This window comes from Cnephaeus nilssonii, assembly GCF_951640355.1.
Source record: "Cnephaeus nilssonii genome assembly, chromosome: 19".
Classification (NCBI taxonomy): domain Eukaryota; kingdom Metazoa; phylum Chordata; class Mammalia; order Chiroptera; family Vespertilionidae; genus Cnephaeus; species Cnephaeus nilssonii.
The window spans coordinates 28,654,679-28,680,350 of NC_137090.1; the positions used below are offsets into that span (position 1 = coordinate 28,654,679).

The 25,672-nt window shown below is 43.2% G+C and overlaps 1 protein-coding gene across 5 annotated transcripts in view; it reads left to right on the top strand.

The window, feature by feature from the left end:
• Positions 1–25,672, top strand: part of CA10 (carbonic anhydrase 10) — a 387,612-nt gene that overhangs the window by 289,667 nt on the left and 72,273 nt on the right. For all 5 annotated transcript variants that reach the window (XM_079799226.1, XM_079799227.1, XM_079799229.1 and 2 more), the window contains one exon: positions 3,163–3,348. In XM_079799226.1, the coding sequence (XP_079655352.1) occupies positions 3,163–3,348 (186 nt within the window). The remainder of the gene's footprint in view (positions 1–3,162; positions 3,349–25,672) is intronic.

Below are 25,672 nucleotides of genomic sequence, written 5' to 3' on the forward strand. Positions count from 1 at the left end.
AGAGACAGATTTGGAATCTTTTGATTCAAGAGTCCTTGATTCTTCCATCGAATATGTGCCAATGTGTGTTCCTAAGTATTGCAAAAATGCAGACAAGTGTATGACATTGTCACTGGCTTGATTCAGTGAACAACAGTTTTCTTAGGAACATGAAACAGACACAGATGAAAGCATCCCTAGAAGTGCAGGGAAGCCCAAGATATCTGCTCAATGGGACAGAGCATATGTCCTATAAGAATTCAGAGCAGCTCCTCTTATGCTGCCTTGCATACCATAGGTGCCCATGGATGTTACAGGTTGAATCCTATGGTTCTATTCTTCATGTCGTTTGAAGAGAATTAGAGAGATCCAGCCCTGCTCTGTGGGATGTACTCTCCACAGCAGATGGATGTGGCACTGGATAGAAAGCACCATGATGATGTGTACACCACTACACCCAGAATTTGCCTAATGAAATAGCCCTGTTTTAGTAAAACTATTATTTATAAGGATGCTCATGCATTATTTTTGTACAATAGTGAAAAGTGGAGGGGATGGAAAGATTCAACAATAAGTTATATGTTTTTATAGAAGAATATTATACAGTTATTGCAAAGTGTTATTACAGAAGAACAGTTAATAACCAGAAATATTCATGTTAGTAAAAATAATATATAATATATTATGCTAATATTACATTAATACATTATATATAATTGTATGTGTTTATATATAGAATCATATATGTGAAAAATAATTTCTCTATTTATACACACATAAAATAATTTCATTAAAATATGGGTATATAGAGTTATGAGTGTGAAGAGTACATATACTAAAATATTAGTGGTGCGTATTGGGTAAGTGGTTCTGGATGATTTTTATTTTCTTGAGCTGTTCTAACCATAAGGTCTGTATATAAATTCTCATTATGTCATACTGACTAAATATGTATTTATTTGAGACTGGAGGACAGGAATGGAGTGTTTGACAGGGATCATTTAGTTGCAAGGAATAGATAACCTAAGAAAAAGAATAATTTATTGGTAAATTATCTGAGAAAGTACAGCTCAGGTCTCATGAAGGAACTGGAATAAGGAGGTGCCAAGAGTTTCTGAAGGTCAGGCAGTTATTCTCTCCAATTCCCTTTCTCTCTGCATGGTTTCCTCTGTCACTGTTGGCACATCTGCTTTTCTCTTCTCTCTCTTAGATCTGACTCCAACAGCTTAGCAGATTGACTGTCTGGTCCCCATGTGACTTTCCAGTTCAGAACTCAGCAGAGACCGTCCAGAGTCTCTGTTGATAGTTCCAGATCACAGGAGAGAGAAGATGGTTGACATAGTGTGTATCAGTTAACTTTTGCTACTTAACAAACGACCCAAAAACTTAGGGACTTTCAACAACCAATGATTTCATTCCCAAGGCCATAGGTCTGTGGGCCTGCTTTCTGATCTGGACCAGCCTAAGTTGATTTGGCCAGGCCAGTCAGTTGGTGGATGATCCATAGAATGGCCAGTCTAGAATGACTTCTCCTGGGATGGCTCGTCTCACTATGGTGTCAGCCTCCAGCAGGCTAGCTCAGGCTTTTTTGCATGGAGGTCTCAGGTTTCCAAGAAGGAGGGAGAAAGCATGTAAGGATCTACTACTCTCAAAAGTAGCATGTTACACCCACTACATGCGATTGGTCAAAGCAAGTGACAAAGCTAGCCTAGACTCAAGGGGTGAAGAAATAGACCCCTATCTTCATGGGAACAGCTACAGAGTCACACTGTAAGGAGTGCAGGTGCGGGAAGGGGAAGAATTCTGGCCATTTTATAATCTGCACATAATCTGCCAGGGACCCAGGCTGACACAGGCTCCATCTTGTAGCTGCACCACATTTACATATTTCTACATCACCCACTTGGCTGATGCAGCAGGGAAAGAGAGAGGCTGGAGAATCATGCGTGTTTCATTGTTTCAGCCTGGAAGTGACACTTGTCATGTCCCTTCATAGCCCATGACCAATACCAGTCACATGGCCTCCACCTTATGGCAAGATGGTAGAATAATGAGTCAATGGAGTATTTGGCAAGCATCGCTGTCTCTGCCACAGTGAGCATTGTACAGAACTAAACTAACCGATGGTTTAAAGGACTAGTGTCAGAACAGTGGAGGAGCAGGTAATGCTAGTGCTATAAAGGTATCAAAAGTTATGTGAAGCTCTTAAGGAATCCATAGGGCTGGCCCAACGGGGCCAGAGTAAACAGGAAGAAAATGCAAGTAGATCTGCATCCAATAGCCTAGAACATTCCATCCAGACCCACTCAAAGTCTTCCTTGAGCTTTTGATCTGCTCCTAGAGCCAAGTCAACCCATAAGACTAAGGCAGTAAAGGTCACAGGTAAGAATCAGTGTTCTAGAACCAAGTGTTGAGAGGTGCTAAGGTAGTAGGAAAATGATGTGAACATCAAAATTCAAAAAGGAGAGAAGTAAAAGCACCATAAGCAGTAAGGCGAGCTTTTTGCAAGGGCTGAAGCAAGATGGACTTGCGAGTGAGTACGTCTAGGAATCTTTGAAAAGGGGAAGCTTGTATGAATCTCTTTAGCTTTGCCCTGAGGCCACCAGCTTTGAGGAAGGATCAGAGCTCTCATCCTGTGCAGCATCTGGTTGCAGAGGTGAGAGAGGGACCTAACCAAGACACACTGGACTGGACACTTGAGACTGCAGACCCATGCCTTCAGTCTCCCAAGTTTTGTTCCTCTTCATCCATTTTGGCTTCCTTGTCTCTCATTTGGCCTTTGTAGCATCTCACCCCTACTAACTGCTTCTCCAATTTCTCACACCTGAGACTTGAACTTTTGCAGCATTTCTACATCCCAAGTATTTATGGTAAGAAGACAAGTTAACATTTTATAAGGTGCAATGTCCAAAATATTAGTCATAGCTGATGAGGTCTCCTTTGAGTTCCTACCTCAAATTCCTAAATGATAATGTGGTTTATGCTGCACAGAAAGTCCCATCGAAGCCAGGTAGTGCAGGAATGCCCTCTGGGGAGGCTGCTGCTCCCCATTCCACATGTGGATTCAACCTAATGTCCTCCCATTAGGAGGAAGCAAAAGGCATAGGTCTAAGCACCATGCTAGGTTTGGTGAGAAATGGAAGGAGGAGAGCCTTGCTTGACCTGTTGCCCATTGCCTTGCAGGTCAGTGGGACCATGTACAATACTGGAAGACACGTGTCTCTGCGCCTGGACAAGGAGCACTTGGTCAACATATCAGGAGGGCCCATGACATACAGCCACCGGCTGGAGGAGATCCGGCTACACTTTGGGAGTGAAGATAGCCAAGGGTCAGAGCACCTCCTCAACGGACAAGCCTTCTCTGGGGAGGTAGGTGGGGCTATTGGGAATAAGGTTAAGTGCAACTTAATAAGATTTGGTGCCTATTTATATCCATGGTGGGATAACAGGTGGAAGGATTTCTCTTGAATCTATGAAACAAGAAGGTCGGTACCTTTTTTCTCCCTCTGTCTTTTGCAAGTTGATGTGGAAGTCTATAATGAGCTTCCAGTGTTTACCAGGGAAGTCCACAATGAAACGGAATATTTCTTTCCAAAACTTTGGTGCACCTTTCTTGTGATTCATGCCCTAAGTCATCTCCAGAGCATTAGTTCAACCCCAAACCCTTACCTTTCAAGCGCATCTTCATTTTCTTCTTTCTGGGTAATCAACCTCCCATATGTCACATATGATAACATAGATTCCATAATTCTCCATTCTGGTAGAATGGGTCTTATTTGCACAAAACTATAATTTACTGTGAAATATATGTCAGGCAACTAAATAGTCACCATTAATGGTGAGTGTCACTGTATGCCACCATCAACCCAGAAAAAAACTGAAGCCACAGCAGTGAGCCAAACCACAGTCTCAATTATAGAATGAGAGCTACAGTTTAAGCCGATGGCATCTGTGTTATGACACTTGACAAGCAGGGTGTGTTTTATTTGACCTCTTTGACCTCTCTTGCACCTGAGGGTGGTTATCAACAAGGGGCCAGGGGTTTTACATGCCAAATATCCTGTAATGAGATTTCTGTTTAAGAGTTCTCAGTAACTGATGTCAAGACGGCTCTGAAATACCAAAAGTACATATCTCATTACCAACTTGGTCTTTTAAAGTGGTTTTAATCAAGAACATGTTTAAACCTGGCATTGTTTTTGATATCGTAAGGCCATACACTGAGAAAGAAATGCACCACCTTAATGAGTCCAGTGGCCAGATTTTAATAATTGTTCAAAATGCATCAACTGAGAACCTTCCTAGGCATTCTGCTCATTACCAGGAATACAGAGATTAAAACAAATAAAACCACAGAGCTCCTATCACAGAGGAGCTCAAAGGGTGCTATATTCAAATCACTCAAGTATACTGTCACGCTGTAATCGAGGTGTACAAAGGCTCTGGCCAACTCAAAGAAGAACTGGCAAAGTTTACTTGAAGGGACCAGAAGACGCCTCCCCTTTAAACTGGGCTGAGAGGAAGAGCAATGCAGAACAATTTTAAAAGCATCATGTTTGGAGTCAAAGAGCCTGCGTTTGTCCCTCCTGCTTTGATACACACTAATTGTGTGATCTTGAGATGGCTGTTTGATCTTTCTCAGGCTGAGTTAGACAGCTCTCCGGGTCGCTTTGAAAATTAACAGGGATTCCCAATGTGAGGAGCACCTAGTACTCAATGGTTGATAGACAACGAAGATAAAGCAAGAAATGAGGGGCAACAAAGGCACCAGATGAGTCGGAGCACTGAGTATCGGGGAAGATTTGCATAGATTTCATACATCTTCAGTTAGGAATGGCTGCATAGAGGACAGGGTTGAGCAGGAATATGGGTCTCCTTCTAGAACGTGTAGCAGAAATTCTAGGATTAATTAGAGAAGTCCGCCAAAGGCACTGTAATGCGAAAATCCCTAGTTGCAGATCCTAAACTAGAGTAGGGCAACAACTCATGAATTAAGAATGACTAGAGACTGCCAATCTGAATTAGAAAATATTCAAAATCAGGTAAACTCATCCTTTTAAAAACACATGTTATTTTAAGAGTTCTGATCATTTGATTTGTTGAGTTACTTGCTCATTTATTTGTTTGCTGTTATTTCTTTTTTTTCCTCTTTCACTGTACTGTTACATTCCAGTGCCTATCACAAGATTGCCTCAGAGTAAAAATGAATTTATGAAAGAATTTATTTAAAGAATGAATGAAAAATGCAGATGTTTACTTGGCTAAAATCTTTACATTGTAGAATTCCTTAGAGTTTCTTGTTTCTTCAATATATAATAAGGGGGCTCTGTAATTGATATATGAACTACAATTTTGGAGTAAATGAATGCTTCCAAAATCCTTAAGGAAAGCATATAACAATTTGATCTGTCAATGAGTTCATTTTCCTAGACCAGTGGTCGGCAAACTCATTAGTCAACAGAGCCAAATATCAACAGTACAACGATTGAAATTTCTTTTGAGAGCCAAATTTTTTAAACCTAAACTTCTTCTAACACCACTTCTTCAAAATAGACTCGCCCAGGCTGTGGTATTTTGTGGAAGAGCCACACTCAAGGGGCCAAAGAGCCGCATGTGGCTCGCAAGCCGCAGTTTGCCGACCACTGTCCTAGACCTACCCCAGACCACAGGTATCAGACACTGCAGAGAATCGTATTTTAAAAGTTCCCAGGAGAGTCTGATAATGAGATTTGTGAAGCATTCCCTCAATAGTGCATTCTTAAGCGTTCTCGATAAAGAAAGCGTTTGCAAATCAGCATTAACTGGGAATCATTGTCAAAATATTTACATTTGAGTTCTTCTCCCACAGCAACTGAATCAGTCTCCAGGAGTGGGGTCCAGGTGTGCACATCTGTACAAATTCCCCCAAGAGATTTCGGTGTGCCAGTTTCAGCTCAGGCTCTATCTAAATTATCCCAGTTTTTTTTAACAATGAGGACTTTAAAAAGCCATACAGCACAAAAATGAAAAAGGAGCACCCAGAGGTTAATTGCCCTTTGGAAATAGCAAAGCTGTGTGCTTTCTAGACTGGTGGGGTTTGGAGAACAGCTTCCCAAGCATGGTAGCCACACACATCCATTGCTCCAGGGCAAACTTAAGCATTAGCCTCAGCAGAAGTATAGTTAGACCTTGCCCTTGGTAGACCACATCAGCTGTATCCCATTTCTTTCCAAGCCGCTCCATCTCAGTATGAGTGGTCTTTGTTTGGCTGGTCTGTAAGCTGGTGTAGGTTTAGGTGCCAGAAATCAGGATGTTGGAAGCACCAAAACAATGTCGTATGGAAAGCAGTTGGATAGGCATTTGGCCTTTGAGAGACCTAAATGGCTGTAGTGAGCAAGAAGAGTTTGGCATTTTCTTTGTGGTATGAGGGAAAGAACTAGAATCAATGGGTGAAAATTCCAGGAAAATGGAGTTTGGCTGAATATATGTTCTAACTATGAAAACTATCAATCAATGGAATGAGTTTACCTCTGACTACTAGCGAATTCCCATCACCGGAATTATTAAGCATGGAATGGAATTTGAGGACTTCGTAAAAGTGACTCACATCCTTTTAGCTTTAATGTGCCTTTTAATGCTGAAATTCTACACAGTCCATGATTTCCTTAAAGAAAATGTTCTCCAATCCGATTCCACTGATGATTAGCCCCAGTTAAAGTAAGTATTTCCCATCCTGTAGGTTAACATAGTATTTTTATTTTGTGCTGTCTTCATAGCCACCTTTGGCCTTTGTTTTTGGCTATCCGCTGAGAGGACCCAGGTAGACACTTCAAGCCACAAAGCATGTGTTTATTTTGTTGACAATGAATAATCGCATTGCCATCTGCCCCATCTATCATTGCTGATCGTGATAAGTCCATTAACGCCAAGCGTTTTCCTTGGCACAGCGCAGCAGTCCTTATCTGAAGAGCTTAGATTAATTGCCGTCTTGTCTAGTGAGGTTATTGTAATTGATGGTAATCATTTGCTTTGTTTTATAAAGCTGCATGGATGTACGACACAGTCAGCAACTGCGTTTTTATAAAAATTATTCATGTCCTACATGGAGAACTCCTGAATGCCTTGTTGGGGGTTGGTGATAAATGAGCATATTCAGGGATTCAAATGTCTCAATGTTTTTAAGAAGGGAAAATTAACTGTTTTTAATAAGTAAGACCCTTAGCTTGCTAATCATGTCTAAGTAGTTAGATTAATGTCCAGTATAAAGTAGGGTGTTTATGAAAAGAAACAAATACATTAACCAGGCAGAAGATAATATTTGAAAAGAATCATGCCTGTGGATTAAGTTGCAGTATTGAGGCCAGACAAGAAGAATCTTTCTTATTTGGGGGAAATTGGAAATATTCATTTTAAAAACCTCCCTTAAGTTCTTCTTGTCAAAGGGGTAAGGAGGGGCACTGAGAACTGCACCAGCCACTTCATGGGGTACCTGTGGCCAGAGCCCGCTGTTTATGTGATCCACTCTTCACATGACAGCTGTGCTCCTGCCATGTGCTATTTCCACAGCACAGCTTCCTGCCCAAAGAAGCATGGACTATACAGGAAATAGACAGCCTGGCCACTGTCTACATGCTTTGCAACTTACTTTCATTCGTTCATTCATTCAGTTAACAAATACGAGTTGAGTGCCTACCACATGCTGTGCAGTGAATAAAATAAAGTCTGCCTGTAAGGTACTTTCAGGCCAGTGAGGGTAGACAAATAATAGACATGATAAATGATATGGTAAGTTAGAATAGGATAAATGCTATGGGAAAAGAAATAGATCAACGTAGAGGGTATCAGAGGATGAGGAATGGAGGTAGTAAGTTACAAGTGTAAATAGGGTGGTTGGTTTTAGTCTCAGTGTGAGGTTGATATTCGTGAGGGTGCCATGGGGGTGTTTAGGGGGAGGACATTGCCGGCAGAAGCAACAGCAAGGACCATGGCTTTGAAGTGGGGAAGAGCTGGGAGCATTCTAGGAAGAGCAGGAGCAGCAAGAACACATCTGTAGCAATAGGGAGTGAGAGGTCAGAGAGAGATGACTGGGGCCTGGGCTGCCGCAGACCATATCCTCTTTGCATGGACTTTGTATGGACTTGGCTTTCACCCTGAATGAAATCTAAAGAACAATGATATATATTCTCCCAGTTAACCAGTAAACACTAGGTCAGTGAGGTTGCCCTTGGTATTGTCTTCTTCTTACCTGGGGAAACTGAGGCCCAAGACCATCCAGACAATAAGTATTTGAGGTTGGACTTATCTCAGGTCTTCGGATTCACAACTTTGCTTAACATAGGCCAAGGTTTATCCACAAGCCCCCTTAATAATGACTATTCACCTATGCTGGGCCTTAGCCCAGTGGGGAAATAAAGACCCATAGACCTTGGAGCCTGCCTTTAAGGAGTCAACAATCTAGCAGAGGATCCTGTCAGCCCAGACTGTTAACTCCCTATAGTCACAGAGCAGGCTGTGCTTTTTAATACTTTTCCATATATGTTTTACGCACTTGGTATACTAGTATACTGTTGAACAAAGAGATTGAATGAGTAAGGGAAGATAGTTTTGAAAAACTGTAGCTTTCAGAGTGCCTAAATTATGTCTGGTATATCAGTAATTAAATTATGTTGTCATAATGGCAAACCTAATCAAGTTAATGTCGATATTAACAGAAGTCCTAGGCATTTTATGTTAAATTATTTACAAATACAGTTAAGCAAATTCTTCAAGGTAGCTGGGAGGAGCAATGCAACAATTGATAGCTAGTGAACTAGAAAAATTCATTTAGAGTCCTCATTTCCTGGAATTACTCCAAGGGTCAGACCAGGGACCTGGTCTTTGCCAATGCTAAGAGCCGAAGTTCCGGATTCCGGGAGCCAGTCCTCCCCAGAGTGAGCACACTGGCCTTCCAGAAGCAAAGCAAACAAGTCAGAAGCCCAGATGGTGGGAGGGCAGATTATGACGATACCAGTGAGCAGGTGATGACTCTGATCTAAGGATAGGAAGTTTTCCCTTTGGACATTTTTATAATTACTTCTGGAGAAGGACTGCCCGATCAAGTCAGCAGCTTCGTGCATTGCCAGTTTTAGATGGACACCGTGGGGCAGCCTAAGAGAGAAGACAGCTTGCTGAGGTCAGCTCATTATCCCGTTGACTTCATCCTGACCTGCATCATAGTGCTGACCTGGTCCCACCAGGATGGCGTTATGACCGGCACCATCCTCCTCCACTTGACTCTGACCTCCTCCTAGTGCTCGTCCAAAGCAGGGAAGGAGGTGTTATATTACAGACAGTATTAAAGACAGGCATTAACTGGAACTTGATCAAGGCTCATCCTAGAACCTGACTGTTACCATGGAGACCATCACTGTTACAGCTTCACAGGTGTTGAATGGGTCTTCCTTTATTTAGTAACCAATGACACTGCAGTTAGGTACTGCTTCTAACACTTCTGTGAGCTAGCTATACTTTTTTTTTAATCCATTTCCAAAGCCACAGGAATAAAATCAAATTGGAAAAGAAGGTGTGAAGTAAGCATAATCCATTCACTACTACTCTGACCAATGTCAGCAGTTCATTAAAATTTGTAGGGGTTCCCCCAAAGACCACCTCCCACTTCAAGAAATAGAGCTACAATTGGAAAGAACAAGTCTGCTTGAAGCCTCCATCTGAACTGTCAGTGTCGGAGGCCCCATTGAGGTCATCTCTTCCAACCCACTTACTGTACAAAAGGAAAAATCAGGTTCCAGAAAAGGCAAGAGACCTGCCCAAAGTCACCGAGATTCAGTGGCAGAATTAGGACCAGAACCCAACTTTCCTGACTTTTAGTTTGGAATTTTTAATTTTTCAAATAAAAATTTTAAATTATATTAAATTCCAAGATTCAAAAGGCCATTTTAGGTCACGTGTTCTAGTTGCCTGGTAAAGCAGGTGTCGCCTAATATTCAGATCTCCTGCCTTCGTGGGCAGAGCACCATCACAAGGGTGTTTATATAGCCTCAAAAAACTAAAAGACATTGACATAGTATTTTACACACATGGGCACTGATGAGTGTCCATGGGGAAATGGACTTAGAAGTCACCAAAGCGCCCCCAATCAAAAATACCACCAATGAAAGAACCATAATAGGGCCTGATTGCAACAAATGTGGAAATTAACAATTGGAAGACTAAGGTAGAAAGTGAAATGCCTTAAAAAATCCTTTATTTGCTCTCAATATGAAAAGGCAAAATCATACTATTGTATTAAGAATCTAATATTATAAGCTGCTTTTCTTATAGTTTGACTCCCTCCCCCGCCCCCACTCTCCCCAATAATCATCTAGAACAGCTCAGTAATATTAAATATAAGTAATCTAGATAATAATATTGCAAAATTAAGTCATTAGATGTCTAGCCGCTCCATGGATGTGCTGCTATACAATTCAAAATAAAGCCATTTAAAACCCCCAGATTCATTTGCTCTGACATATCGATAAACTTTTGCTGAAACAAAGCTAATCATCTCAATGGTGCCGGCTTAATTGCTCGCCAGTTGACGGATAATAAACAGACCTGAGGATTAAAATATGAACTAATTACTGTACTCAATTCCATTTACTTGATTTCATGTTCCATTAATTTTTTTGCATCATTTCTAGTGGAAGCCTTAGATTTATGATCGCCCCAAATGAATTATGCCACTTAGTTGCCTGTGGCATGCTCGTGTTCAGAATTCGTTGGAAAGGGCAGAATTCTGGGCAGTAAATATTTAGCTGAAGCAGCCTAGGATATAGTAAGTGAAGGTAATTATCCGTTCCCAAATACCAGCCAGAGTTGGCCTCTATAAATCTATACCCATTTCAGCAGTTAAAGGGCAACTCTAGGATGGCTCTCATGGTTATTCATTGGATCAGCTTCTTAGAGGCAATCTCCAAGAACAGTAGTTGGGTTGGCCTGGAAGAGGGCTGCAGGGAAATAGAGACAAGCACGTTGTTAGGGATAGGATATTGGCGTAAGAGTCAACCACTCGGCCACTGGGCAGGGATCAACATTTTGACTTAGAAGATCTGACTTCAAGACCCTGTTCTGTCTCTTGCTGGCTGTGTGATCTCAGTAAGACCAATGTGATCTCAGTGAGGGCAGAATTGGATAAGCCCTCCTTAAGCTTTTAAACTGATATGGGACTAATAATGCCAATCTTATATATGTGATGGGGTGATTGTGCAAAGAAAACACTCCTGTGATTGGGCTTTTTTTGAGCTATAAAGTGCTGGACACTTCCGTTATTAGTCAGCCTAAACCTTGAGTTCATCTAGTCCCAAGTCGGCTCATACATGTAAAGATAATCACAATGTACTAATATGATTACTACCATCAGCTCTCATTTATTGAGCATGTACTATGTCTCAGGCATTGTGATCAGTGCCTCATCACATCCAATCTTCATAGAAACCTTATGAGCTAAAACTAATTAGTACCATTTTACATGTGAGGAAAAGAAACTTGGAGAAGTTAAAGAATAAGCCATTAGTCACACGGTTGGCATGAGAAAGAGCTAGGATTTGAACCCAGGTCTCTGACTCCAGCTAAGTGCTGAGTGACCTTAGATAAGTCACCTGACCTCTCTGGTTCTACCTCTAAGTATCTGCTTAGAATGCGTAAGTCCATTCCCTCCCAATTCTGCATGAACCTTATGAATGTGAACTATGGCAGTGTGTGCCTGCTGAGGACTGCAGCTTCATGCACCTTCTCCTGTCAGATGGAAGTTACATACCCAGCTGCTTTTTCTGTTACTTCTTTGGAATGTAATAAACAAGGTATGGTATATCTGTACATTTGCTTGCCTATAAACACATCCCTTTCCCTCTGCAAAGCATGAGAAACTATATACCTTAGCTCAGAGGTAACTTGGGTGAATACATTTCCTTGCTTTGGGTCTATTTGCTGAGCTAGAAATTTCTGGATTGAGCCTTGAAAAATGAATCCTGCAGGAGCTATCTGGCAAAATGAGCTGAGCCGGGAGGTTTTAAATCACACTCCCAGCCGGGAAAAGGGGGCAGGCCCAGAGATCACCAGATCTCTGTGTCAAGACTCAATGCCCTGCACCAGTTTCTTTTTCAGATCAAATAATTGTGTCTGCTTCAGGAAGGACCCGTGATGGACCCAAATGGCACCCCCAGACAAATGCTATTTCTGTGAGGTCCTCTGTGGGGATCACAAATTTCCTGCCTATTGCATCTGCCCCGCTAGGGCTGATACGTCCCTCTGCCCAGGTGAGGGGCTGGGACCCACCAGCAAGAGCAGTGGTTAATTGCAGAGGTTAAGATAGCTCATTACTTATTCCTATATTTGTATCCTGGCTCCATCACTTATTGGCTGTGACCTTGAGCAAGTTACTCTACCTGCTTGTGTCTCAGTTTCCTCATTAATAGTGTAAGCACCCTGTCTTCTTGGTTGGCTAGCCTTCTCAGTAAACGCCTTATATGATTCAAACCTGCCTTCATTCATTGGACACAGCAACAGGGAGCCCGAGCCCAACCGGGCATTTCCCGGTAACAATAGGATGAGACTAACAGAGATGCCCATACTATCAGGCGGTTTTCCTCAGCTTTATTGAGGAAAAGTTTCTATATAATAAAATTCAGCAATTTTAACTGTTTTCATAAATATATAATCATGCAACCACCTCTAGAACCATGACCTAGGACACTTTCATCACCCTGAAAAGTGCCCCCATGTCCCTCAGCAGTCAGTGCCTTCAACCTGACCCCTGGCAACCACCGACCTGCCATCACTATAGATTTGCTTTTTCTCGAATTTCAATCAATGGACTCCTACAGTATGTAGTCTTTTTTTCTTCTTACTTTATCTATTAAATTATCATACATTATAACTTTTTTCCTTTGGCATATAGTTCTCTGAACATATAACACATGTACAGATTTGCATCACTATCATTGCTATCAGGATACAGAATGGTTCCCCCCAGGGGGCTGTTTTGAGGGTTAAGAGGACCAATACATGTAAAGTGCTCAGAACATGGCAGCTTTCCCGGCAGCAGCGTGCGTCTTCCAGCTCCCCCTTCCAGGGTCAGCATTTCAATCCTCCACCCACATCGAACAAGAATCCAGAGTGGCGTCTATGCAAGGGGAGGCATTCTTATACATCCCACCAGCCTCTGTGAGTTGGTTCCAAATACCTTTACTCCACAAAGATGAGCCTGGGGCCCTTTTCTGGTGGCCATTTTCTTATCACTGTCAATACGCCCTGGAGTAGGGCTGCCTGGAGGAAGGGTCCTTCTTGTTTGCAAAAGGCACCATCCACTGGTCAGAGTGTTTGTCCTCCTCAGAATGGCACCTTTTTTTAATTACTCACACAAGCACTGAAACTGCCTAAAATGGTGGAGAAATTCATCAGCTTGAGCACATACAGGAAGTTCACTTCCCTTCCTGGCCTCCTGGGAGCACCCTTCCTAACAACTCCTTGCAAAGGGCACCAGCAAGTAGAGCATTTTCTCATTCCCCATGAGTCTGGGAAAAGCCTTGAGCTGTCTGAATAGGATGCTCACATGCTCCAGTTTCCTGGGGACAGTCCAGGTTGGACCCGTTGGTCCTGATGTCATTGTGAGGGCACCTCCTTTCACCCTCAAAAGTGCCCTCATTGGCACAGTGGATCATATGGTTATACTAGGTCCAGATGACCTTAAGTAAACAATGTAAGCTCTCTGGATCTCCTTCACCTCATCCAGAAAAAAAAAAAAAAATGAAAGGATTGGAGTAGCTCAGTTAGGGCCCTTGTAGCACCAAGAGGCCCATGGAAGTAAAATATTTCCTGAATAGTTTTATCATCACAGATGAACAGTGATTGAGGGTCACTGTGCTATATCAGAAGAGCCAGAAACATTGATCTGCAAGGAAACCTTTTTTGTCATATTGAAGAGGTGCCCCAACGATGAAGTATATACTTATAAACTAGAGGCCCGGTGCACGAAATTCGTGCACGGAGGGGGGTTGTCCCTCAGCCCAGCCTGTACCCTCTCCAATCTGGGACCCCTCAAGGGATGTCTGACTGCCCGTTTAGGCCCGATCCCAGGGATCGGGCCTAAACAGGCAGTCGGACATCCCTCTCACAATCCAGGACTGCTGGCTCCCAACTGCTTGCCTGCCTGCCTTCCTGATTGCCCCTAACCACTTCTGCCTGCCAGCCTGATCACCCCCTAACTACTCTGCTGCCAGCCTGTTTGCCCCCAACTTCCCTCCTCTGCCGGCCTGGTCACCCCTAACTGCCCTCTCCTGCAGGGTTGATCACCTCCAACTGCCCTCCCTTGCAGGCCTGGTCCTTCTCAACTGCCCTCCCTTGCAGGCCGGTGCCTCCCAACTGCCCTCTCCTGCTGGCCATCTTGTGGTGGCCATCTTGTGTCCACATGGGGGCAGGATCTTTGACCACATGGGGGCAGCTATATTGTGTGTTGCAGTGATGATCAATCTGCATATTACTCTTTTATTAGATAGGATAGAGGCCTGGTACAGGGGTGGGGGCCAGCTGGTTTGCCCTGAAGGGTGTCCCTGATCAGGGTGGGGTTCCCTTGGGGTGTGGGGCGGCCTGAGCGAGGGGCCTGTGGTGGTTTGCAGGCGGGCCACGCCCCCTGGCAACGCAAGCGGAGGCCCTGGTATCTGGAATTCATTTTCCTTCTACAATTGAAACTTTGTAGCCTGGAGCAGAGCCAAGCCTGGGGCTCCCTCCGAGGCCCGCAGCCATTTGTGTTGGGGTTATAATTGAAACTTTGTTGCCTTAAGCAGGTGGGCCCGGCCAGGGTGTGCGGAAAGCTTTGCTTCCCCTGTTGCCGGCGGCAACCCTGGCCTGCTCTCTCAAGCTCCATTCTGCCACCATTTGTTTGAATTTGTTTACCTTCTATAATTGAAACTTTGTAGCTTGAGTGGAGGCTTAGGCCTGCAACGGCTGGCAGAAAGCTTGGCTTCCTCTGTTACCTAGGAAACCTTGCTCTCTGTGGCTGTAGCCATCTTGGTTTGGGTTAATTTGCATACTCGCTCTGATTGGATGGTGGGCGTGGCTTTGGGTGTGTCGGAGGTGTGGTCAATTTGCATATTTGTCTATTATTAGATAGGATAGCCACCATCCTACCTCCTTTAGGATAAAAGCTTGGGAAATTAAGTCCTTTGATGTGGTGCCACAAATTAAAGCTCAGATTGCTCTGCTCACTTTGGGTATGCGACTCTGACTTGTTATGCTTAGAATATTGCACTTCCTGCTCATGCCCCGCCACCACCAGCACCCTACAAGCACACCGCAGGCATGCATCCTACCTCCATCACTCCTTCAGCTACTTCCCAGGTAAAATGCTCCTGTGGTTAGTAAGGTGTTTTACTAGAAACTCTGGTTTCAGTGGTTCCCCTTGAACCATTTTGCTTTGTATATTTTAATTACAATGTGAGTGATTTCTATACACTGAGCACCCCTAGGAAGAAACCCCAGGAATTATCATCATTATCCACTTAGGCTTTGTTTCAGTTCTGGTCTTCAGAGAGCCAGAACAGCAAGATGAATCGGTCACCTTAAACTCCTCTGTAAATCCCTCTTGGTGTGTGGGCATTTAGCCTCCTTTGCCATCAAACAAAAGGGAGAGTGTTTTGGCTCCAAAAAGCAGTTGCAGGCTTTTCTTTGAAAACCTTGGGGGCATCCACTCAGTCCCACCAAGCCCTAGTGCCACTTCTGGAGTATTCATTTAGCTTGATTTGCATTATTTTAATTTTCTTAGGGGCGTTTTTACTAGCTGGAGGGTGATTTTCCCTTTAATTAAAGAGCAAGTTGATTCCAAAGCACACAGAACAAAACAAGCCCCTTTCATCCCCTGTCTAGTTTGTCACCCCCTCCTGCTGGTCTCTCTCTTCTGAGTGCCTGTCAGCTTTTCACCACACCTGCCTTGTCAAACTGGAAATGAGATGGAATGACAGCAAAGCATGGCCTGTCTTTCAATGGAATCAACCAGCCCTTGGTTTTAATTCATTTAACTTCCTGGAGCATATGACAACTGGGGGGCGGATCGGGAAGTGTTATCTCTATCTCTCCGATAGAAAAGCTGTATTCAGTGAGTACAGTTCAACAAAAATTCCTGGAATTAAGCCAAGAATCGTGGAGCTGAGGGCTGTACAGATGAACAGACCCAGCCACGATCTTCAAGGAGCTCAAGTTCCCCAGGGCATCTTAGGTATATTGGTTTGGGGTGCAAATAACAGAAACTCATTCAGCTACAAGGGGAATTTACTGCAAGGCCTCTGAGATATGTTACAGGTCTCAGGGGAGAATGAAGTCAGAACTGAAACAAGGTCATGACCCCAGGAAGTACTTCTGCTCGGTTTCAGTCTCTGCGAGGCTGCTTAATTCTCACTCACTCCATAAGCTGACCTTCTGACTCTCTGTGCACATGGAGGGCATAAGTAGCCCCCTCTTAGGCTCTCCAGTTTGTGTCCATTAGGATCAAGATCATTCTGGACTGACTGGCTGGCTGGCTCTTTATCCCGATTCCAAATTCTCCAAAAAGGAATTTGATTTTTTTCCAACCAAGATCTGATGTCCTCTCTGACCCAATCAGCTATGCATGTGGCTGGGGTTGTAGATATAAACAGGTCTTAGGGGGCCTGTTCCTATGGTGAAGAGAGAGTCATATGGAGAAGGCAAGGCATTGTCTTGTGAACACCCCAAAAATGTCTGCTATGGTGGGGAAGATAGATCATTCTTTTCTGGTTAGCCTGACAAAATCTACTATCCTCAGTGCTGTTGGCACATTTGGCTCAATGTTGGAGAAGGCTTGCTGACATGAGCAGGATCTTGAAAGAAAAATATGAACATGATGGAAATAGGGTGAGAGCATCCAAGACAAATAGAAATATCACTTGTTAATAGAAGGAATAACTGTAGTCAATCCATAATGTGCACTCAAAGAATTTAGCATTGTGTTTGTCACAACAATCTTACTCATCGCAGGGCCATCAGTGGCACATCTCAACCTTGACATTCGTCTTCCTGGCTGCTGGCACTGTGCCCCCCCCTCCTTTCTGCCAATGCATAAACCACAGGGTGGGCTCAGATAAGTCGTTTAGGGGTTGGCATCAAGCAAGTGCATTCAAATGCCAGCACTGCCACTTATTGTGTGCCCTCTAACAAATGAGAAAAATGGTGATAACAGTATCAACCTCAGAGGACTGTTGTTTGGATACAATGAGAGAGTATGAGGTTGAGAATTTTAGCACCGTGTCTGACAAAAAGGATGTCAAGCATGTTTGCTTCCGGCCCCTTTCCTCTCTATCTGTTTTCTTCTCCAGTCACAGGCTAATAAGATGATGGACACACACCAAAAATGTGAACCTGGAAGTAGATGTGGTCTAACATTGGAATAGAATAGTTAAAGAAAGACTCCTCCTACAAAAAAAGGGGAACATTTCTAACATAATCATTGGGCCTTTAGACATGTCCCCACCTCTTGTCTCACTGTCAGTTTCTAGATCTCAGAGCAAAGAAGAAAAAGAATTGTTTCTGTTGTTCATGATTACTCATTGACTAGGAGCCATTGTTGCTTTCTCAGTATTAAACCTGTTGGTGTGAGCCATGCTGTGCGGCCAATCCCGCCGGCTCCCTGGTGTCAGTCAGAGAGCATCTCCTATGAGCACAGGTGGTCAGTCTAGGACAACTGTGTGTAGTATCCTGCCCGTCCAAGGCACTGCAACACCCCAAAGACTTATTCTTTCCTTGTGGTGACTTAAGTTTTTCAGAATCCCAGACGTAGGACACTCTCCAAAAACCTTTTAAATATCGAAGTCTGGGATAGTCCCACTGGAGTAGCTCTCATTATTAATATTTTGAAAATGCCAACAGGTTAGAAACACACAGCTTTCTGGGGCAGAGGCTGAGCTTGATCAACATTGCAGGTTTATTATTTAATTTTGGTGCTCGTTTTAATTATAAGTAAAGTTCAGTAACAGTGGACCGTTAATATTAAAGATGCATTTTTTCCCATACTGGCATGTATTCAATGTCTTTTTTAAAAGGAAAAGGAATGTTTGCTTGCGATAAGAGCTGGGGATCAGGGTTAAATTTATAAAACCAACTATTTCCTTAGGTATAGTGTGATTCGCTTCATTGCAAATACGCGTTAATCCCTTTAACCTTGCTTAAGTCCCTGTTGATTTTCTGGCCAGATTTACAAAACATTTCTACTAGGAAATAATGACCAACAAGTTCAGAAAGAGAATCTGACTCAGGAGAATATATCCTCCCATCAGAAGGCTTGACAAAGTCTACCCAGTGTGTCTAATAACTTCCTCATCAAGGAAACAGAAGAATGATTAATCCGAAATAGTGAATAATCTCCCAACTCTGTTTAATGAATTCTGTTTATTCTTCATAGGTACGGAGTTGAGTTTCTGCTGTGCAGATTGCTTTGCCAGCCTTTAGGTTCAAATATGAGTAATGTACAGTCTCTGTCCTCGGGGAGCTTCTATTCCAGGAGGGAGACTCAATCTTTGCACTAATGCTGCTGGCATGGGGTTATGAGCACACCCAGACCACATGGACTTAACTCTTGGCTCTATTGCTGGCACTAGCTTTAGGCAAGTTATTGACCCATCTCTGCCTCAGTTCCCTCTTCCATAAAATGGAAATAATAATGGTACCAACTTATGGCTCACTGATACATCTCCTGTCATGATTCTTTGGCCACTTGGGAGAGATGTCTATTCAAGATTTATTTCTCCTTAAAGGTGTTTTCTGAAAAAAAAATATCACCTCAGTATCCACATCATTGGAGAAGACAGACATTTATGAGAGTTAGCAAAAATGATATGATACAGAACAACACATGCCAGCTGCAGTTCTCCATTCTCATTTCTGGTCTGTAGAGGCATCCCTCTCTGCCATCGCTGCATGGTGACTGACAGGTCAGGTTTGTCTGTCCCACTGGAATGCCCCCAGAGAGGGTTGCAGGGGGCTGGAGAGTTGGTGGGTAAGCAAGAGGTGGACATATTGACTGTAAAGGAAGTGCTAGAAATCCTGAATTATATTTATTTTAGAAATACCGGAAACTTCCACTCACAATGTCAGTTTCTCCTCCAAATAGTTTTCTCATGCATAGGCTGGTGGGGACATGAGGCAGATGCTTCTTCAGTCCCCAGCAAATGAAGAGAGAACATGAGAATTCACTCTTGCCTGAACTGTAGGTGGCAGTGTCTGAAGCAAGAAAAGAGGGTTGATTGCTTGGTAAACTTGGCAGTCATAACTGTCAATCTGAAAGAAAAAAAAAGGGAGGGGGGAGCAGCAGTAAGGAGGTGGAAACCAGAGTCTCACACAGTTGCCTACTGGCTTGTCATGCAGGTAAAGAAAATGCCCAAGTCATAATTACACACCAAGGACTTTCCTCTACCCAGGATGTTGATGTCCCTATTGATGGGGCACCTACTTACTCACTGGGTCTGGGTGTGTGTGTGTGTGTGTGTGTGTGTGTGTGTGTGTGTGTGTGTGTGTCAAGTTAAAGTTGATGCAGAAAAAGAGAGCAGGTTAAGCAACTTGAAGGTACCAGCAGTGAGAGCATGCTGCTATTTTTAACAAGAAGGTCAAGGTAGACATCACTAAAAAGATGGCATTTGAGCAAAACCTAAAGAAGGTGAGGGAGCTGGCCCTGAAGGTAGGTGGAAGAAGAGAATGTCCCCAGAAGAGCAGCCAGTGTCAAGGCCTGAGTAGGAAGTTTGCATTTGAGGTTGTCAGTGGGGGGGGATCAGAAGGGGCATAAGGTCAGAAGCAGGGTGGGGAAGGGCAGATCTTACTGGTTTGCAGGGCCAATGTGAGGACTTTGGCTTTCTGGCTGGTGGAGGAGTCATTGGAGGGGAGTGACATGGTGTGATAATGACAAGCTTGTTCCCGCATTAGTAGCTGTTCTCTCTTCCCCTTGGCCTTTTCATGTCTGACTCCTTGTTACTCAGATCTTAGCTGAAAGTGTCCCTAACCACCCAGTCATTCACAATCATATCACCCTGCTTTCATTCTCTGCTCAGCATTTATCACTCACTGATAATTTTTCTTGTTTATCCATTAACGAGAATATGTTCTATGCCTTTTCATTAAAAAGCAACTCCACTAATTCCTCCTCTCTTGGGTGTGGGCAGGACTTAGTGACTTGCTTCCAAAGAATAGAGGATGGGAAGGGGAAATAGTAGTTCTCGAGAGGAGAAACCTGAACCAAGTGATCAAGGTTAATATCACCAGGGATATCATGTGGATATTAGGTACCCAAGTATGATATAATGAGAGGGTCACTTTACCTTTGTAATATGCATCCAAAAATCCATAATCCTACTATTATGAGAATACCAGACAAACCCAAATTGAGGGACATTGTACAAAATGTCTGATAAGCGCCCTTCAAAATGTTAAGATTAAAACACACACACAAACAAACAAATAAAACAAGGAAATAAACAATAGAGAAGATCAATGAAACTAAGAGCTAGTTCTTTGAAAAGATAAACAAAATTGGTTAGGACGTTAGTTACTACTAAAAAATTGAAAAGTGGCTTGCAGTTTCTCAGAATTTTTTATTGAGAAAAAAAAATGATCACGAAAGACTGAAGAACTGCCACAGATTAGAGGAGACTACAGATAGAACAATTAAATGAATATGGGATCCTGCCTTGGTCCTGGAACAGAGAAAGGTCCACAGCAGAAAAAAATGGATAGAATCTCAGCATAGTCTCTCATTTAGTTAACAGTGTTGTGTTAATGATAAATGTTCAGTGTTGATAAAAGTTCCACAGTTTATAAGATGTTTGCACTAAAGGAAGATGGATGAAAGGTCTAAACACCCTGTACTATCTTTCCAATGCTTCTGAAATTATTACAAAATTGAAAAAAAAATTGAAAAAGGCAAACTCTGCAATATCAGGGACATTGTCTTCTTTTTCCCTGCTGTACCTCTATCTTTAGAATGGTAATAGGAGCTCAATAAACATTATTCAATAAGTAAATAAGATAGACACGTTGTCAACTCAATAAAGACAGCTTACAAATAAATGTGGCAAATACAGTGTTTGCCAAGTGCAAAGTACTTTGCAAGTAGCTCTTTACAAACATAAGGGAATATCATTATCATCTCATTTTGATTTTTAAAATGAGGAAAGACTGCCCACTTCCTGGGGCATAGCTGCAAAAAGTAACAGCTTAGAAACTACTGTATGCGATCAGGCCATTCCTGGGCATCACCTGCAGCCAACCACGTTCATGACGATTTTCCAACTCAAAGGCTGTGAGACAAGAGAAAGTTCATTTAAAAGTTTTAAAAAATCACTATCATTGTGACATCTCATTAATTTGGGTTCATTAAAAATGAGTGGGCTACTCCTCCTCCTCCACAGCTGATTATTACTCTGAAAACACTTGCCAAAGACAAGGGGAAGACCTGTCTTTCTGAAGAATTGAAAGTGAAAGCAGGAGATGATGTGCCCTCCCTCCGCACACACACTTCTCTCCCCAGTGCCAGCAGGCTCTGTTGGAAGATAGTCCATTCAGGATGAGTCTCAGCTTCTAAAAATAAAAGTCCCCCTCCCCCTAAAGAGTGTGGGGGCACCAGAGAGAAGGGTGAAGAGGCCTAGCCAATGGCTGAAAAGGGGATGACATTGAGATAAGGCTGCAATTGACGTATGTCACACACCCATGATATCCATCCACCCACCCATATATTCAACAAGACCCGGGTTCTAATCCCACCAAATGGTTTTATAAATATGGCCGACTCATTTCCTCTTTTCCGGGCCTCTTCTCTGTCAAACGAGGGCAGTTCTCGGGAAACTCTCTAAGTCTTTTTCTGGCTCATTCCTGGTACATACTAAATATTTCTCAGTACTCTGTGCTATGCTTGTCATCGGAGGGAACAAAATATATGTAGGATATGCTCCGTGCTTTCCAAGAGCTAGTATGCTTAGGAAAAAAAATAGGCATACATTGGAAAGCTAAGTAACACCACAAGGCACTAGATGTTCGTTTACATGTAGACAAATAAGTCCTTAGGGTTATTTCCATAGGAGGCCAGGGTGTTTCCTGGAGCGGTCTAGGACAGCCTCTTACATAAAGTGGGACTTGAGCTGGACCTTAAAGGATGCATCAGGTTTACATAAACTGAAACCAAAAGGAGCTTGCCAGCCACTTCTCTGCAAACAACATGTTCCTTTGCATCTTTGGGCCTTTGCATAGCAGTTCACTCGAATCTCCTTGGCCTGCTTGTCTGCCTATCCAATCCTGCTTCTCCTTTAAGATGCATTTCAGATGCCACCTCATCTCTGAAGACTCCTCTATGCCCCTTGTCCCACCAGCATCACCACTTCCACTCCCACACAAGGTTAAAGGGGGCTCCCACAGAAGGTGTCATTGTGTCCTTCCTGCACATCACTTTTATTTTTACACTCATCCCAAAATTGTTTAAGATCCCTGTCTTTCTTATCTCTCTATCTTCAGCAAAGGACATAGTGCCCAGCAAAAGGTAGGCATGCTATAAATAATGAATGAATGAAAAAACAAACCAATGAATGAATGAACAGGTACATGAAGAAAGGCTGTACAAACAAACTCTGAACCAGATACAGCTAGCTGACCATCAGCATCTTTCTTCAACTCAAACCTGAGGGACAGACATGCAGAATGAATAGGGAGAAATGAAAGAGAAAATGCAAGAGAGAAAGGATCCCTCCCGATGAGCAAACATACCCTCTTTGATGCTAGGGAAGGAGAGAAAACAAAATATATTCTTCCTCCCAGCAAGTGCCTCCTGGGTACCTCCCACGAGTGTACTCCCACTTGCATGGACACACCCAGAAGGGCTGCGCTTCTGGCCTTTAGCCTCCTAAGAAAGCACTCCCTCTCCTTGTTGATGTGCTGCACAGCAGTGCACATGTCCCTCCCTGAAAAAGCATGGCTCATGCTGAGGAAACCTTGACATTTGGTGAAGCTCAGAAGGAGGACGATGTGCATTCAATTAATGCATTTCCCAGAGCAATGGGAACCTAATAAACTAGACTGATTGACTGGTGCTTTCTTGTGAGTTATTCAAAGGCTCTTTTCAAAGGGGCTTATGAATCCTTGGCCTGTGTGGATGGGAACACAGAGGAGCACATGGCTGGCCACATGCATCCTGCCCCTTGCAGAAGCCACTGAGATCTCCACATGGAGCAGGGCTTTTGGAGTCCAGGAAACCTGGGATCAAGTCCCATTCCTGTCTCTTACTTACTGTGTGGCCTTACTAACTGTGGGAGGTTAAATACTTCATCTGTTTGCGCCTCAGCCTGACCACCTGTAAAATGGGATATAACCCCTTCCTTGGGTTATCAGGAGGATCCGAGATGATGACTAAAACTGTTCCCCCCAGGGCTGGCTCCTAGTAGACACTCAACATTGGAAATGGTTATAGTTATTACCAACTATTCCTACGCTCTTTATCTTCAAATAATATTTACTGAGTGACCAGTAGGCTCACGCCAGTGTGCCAGGCACTGAAGAGGCACAGAGATGTTTAACAGGAATTTCATGGAAGAGATGGAATTTTCTCTGGGTCTTCAGAGATAGGCATGATTTACTTTTATTCTCAAATGAAGAAGGGACAGCGTGGGGCAAAGGTAAGTTTACAGCTGTTCATATGGAAAATAATGCAATAATTAATAAATAACAATACAAGAGTAAACTCTCTGCTTCGCATATTTACAACTGTAACCCTACTCTAGCCCCGCCCTGTATTCTCCCTGACATTGTCTTTTCAATGGCAAGCCTTCATTCTTTGAGAGAGCAGGTGACTGTTTATCTGCATTACACAGACGTCATAATAATATTCTGAGGAAACAAAAGGAAGGGAAAATTCACCCACAATCCTTCACCCCAACACGTCAAACCTGTCTTGATTTCCCAGGTTCGGGGTGAGTGAAATTTAATTAGGCAAATTAAATTGAGGAATGGCCTTTAATCCAAACACAATGGGGCTTTTGTATCTCATCCAAACAACGGGGATTTTAGCCCATCTTGTTGGCAATAGCCATTGTTGACAGAGAAAACTTCACTCCCTGTGTTCACGTTTTTTAAAAGGGCATACCCCAATTACGGGGTGTCCCCCCAAAATTGTATACACACAATTTGAATAATTATAAAGGCAGTGTTTGTTCAAATACTTTTCATTTTCAAAATTGAGCTATCAGCTATTAAGGGTGTATACGTTTTGGGGGAACACCCTGTAAATGGGAAACTGTTTCCTAAAGTAGAAAGTAAGTAGGCAGGGCCAGATAATCTCAACACATCCCCCACCCTAGGGGTGTCGTTTATTATGGCAATATTCTTTCATCGAGTATCAATCACAGAATGCATGAGAGTGGGTGTTCCTGCCACTCAGCAAGGCCCACAGTATAAACTGCACTTATTGGAAGCTCTTTCTTGCATTTAGAGCAGCTGTTTATGCAATCTCTCCTCCTTTCAAATTCTACCCACCGAACCCTCATTCCTCTCCAGCCCCCTTAAAATCCTAAACTCCAGGCCACTTCATGCTCCTGGGAACTATTCACCAAGCCTGACCATCTCAGTGGCTGTGCCCCAGGCCCACACAGCCCTGGGGCACTGTCGGGAGCCAGGATTAGGGCAGGGGTGCCCAGGGCGATGCCGTCACCCTGTGGGCACCCAGTAAACACTGGCTGGCTGGCTGCAGTGGTGCCCAGCTAACAAGTACCAAGCTTTAAATGTGAAGACAGATGGGGGGAGGAGGCACAGGGGTTTGGGGGGGGGGGGGGGGAAACAGCCTCACAACCGAAGCCCAGCTAGCAGCATTGCACCAGCATACTCATCAGACATAAAAGATTTTGATTTCAACAAAAGATAAAAGGGTCAGCAAGCACCCCGTATGAATGGCAAGTAGGCTAAAAAAAAAAAAAAAAAAAAAAAAAAAGGTTTCTGTCTGATTCTGCTTTTCTCACATCAAAGGGAAGATGAACTGACTGGGTTTCAAAAAAACTTCCCCAGAGACACAATATGCAGGGGTAGGCAAAAGTAGGTTTACAGTTGTGAGTATACGACACCGAGTTTAATCTTGTATTATTACTTATTAACTTTTTGTATTATTTTCCATGAGAACAACCGTAAACCTACCTTTGCCCCAATGGACCGTGATGTTGGAGCAAAAGGTTGGACTGGTAGAGTCAGAACAGTCACTGAAAGAGCTGGGGAGAGAATGAGTGAGAAGAAACATTTGTACAGTGTCTATGGTATTCTGGTCACTCTGGTGCATTATTATTCGTTCAATCTTTGAAATAATGCCAGGAAGGTGCAATTGATTATAATTATTATAAATATTAGTATTATTATAATCATCTCAATGGTGGAAAACCAGGGCTCAGAGATCATATGTTTATAATATTCCAAACTCAGAACCAAACTCCAGCCTGTCTGGTTTCAAAGCCCACTTCATTGCCTCCTTAAAAGTCTGGGAAACCCAAGTTCATCTTCACCTGCACATATTTAACCCCTTAAGATGCCTGCTGATGGGTCTTAGCCTCTCTTAGGCAGAAACAGCTCTCCTTCCCCATTTAGAAACATGCCAAAAAAACACTTACTGAGACCTACTAGGTGCTAGGGCTACAGGGGTAAACATAACAGGGGCCTTCAAGTC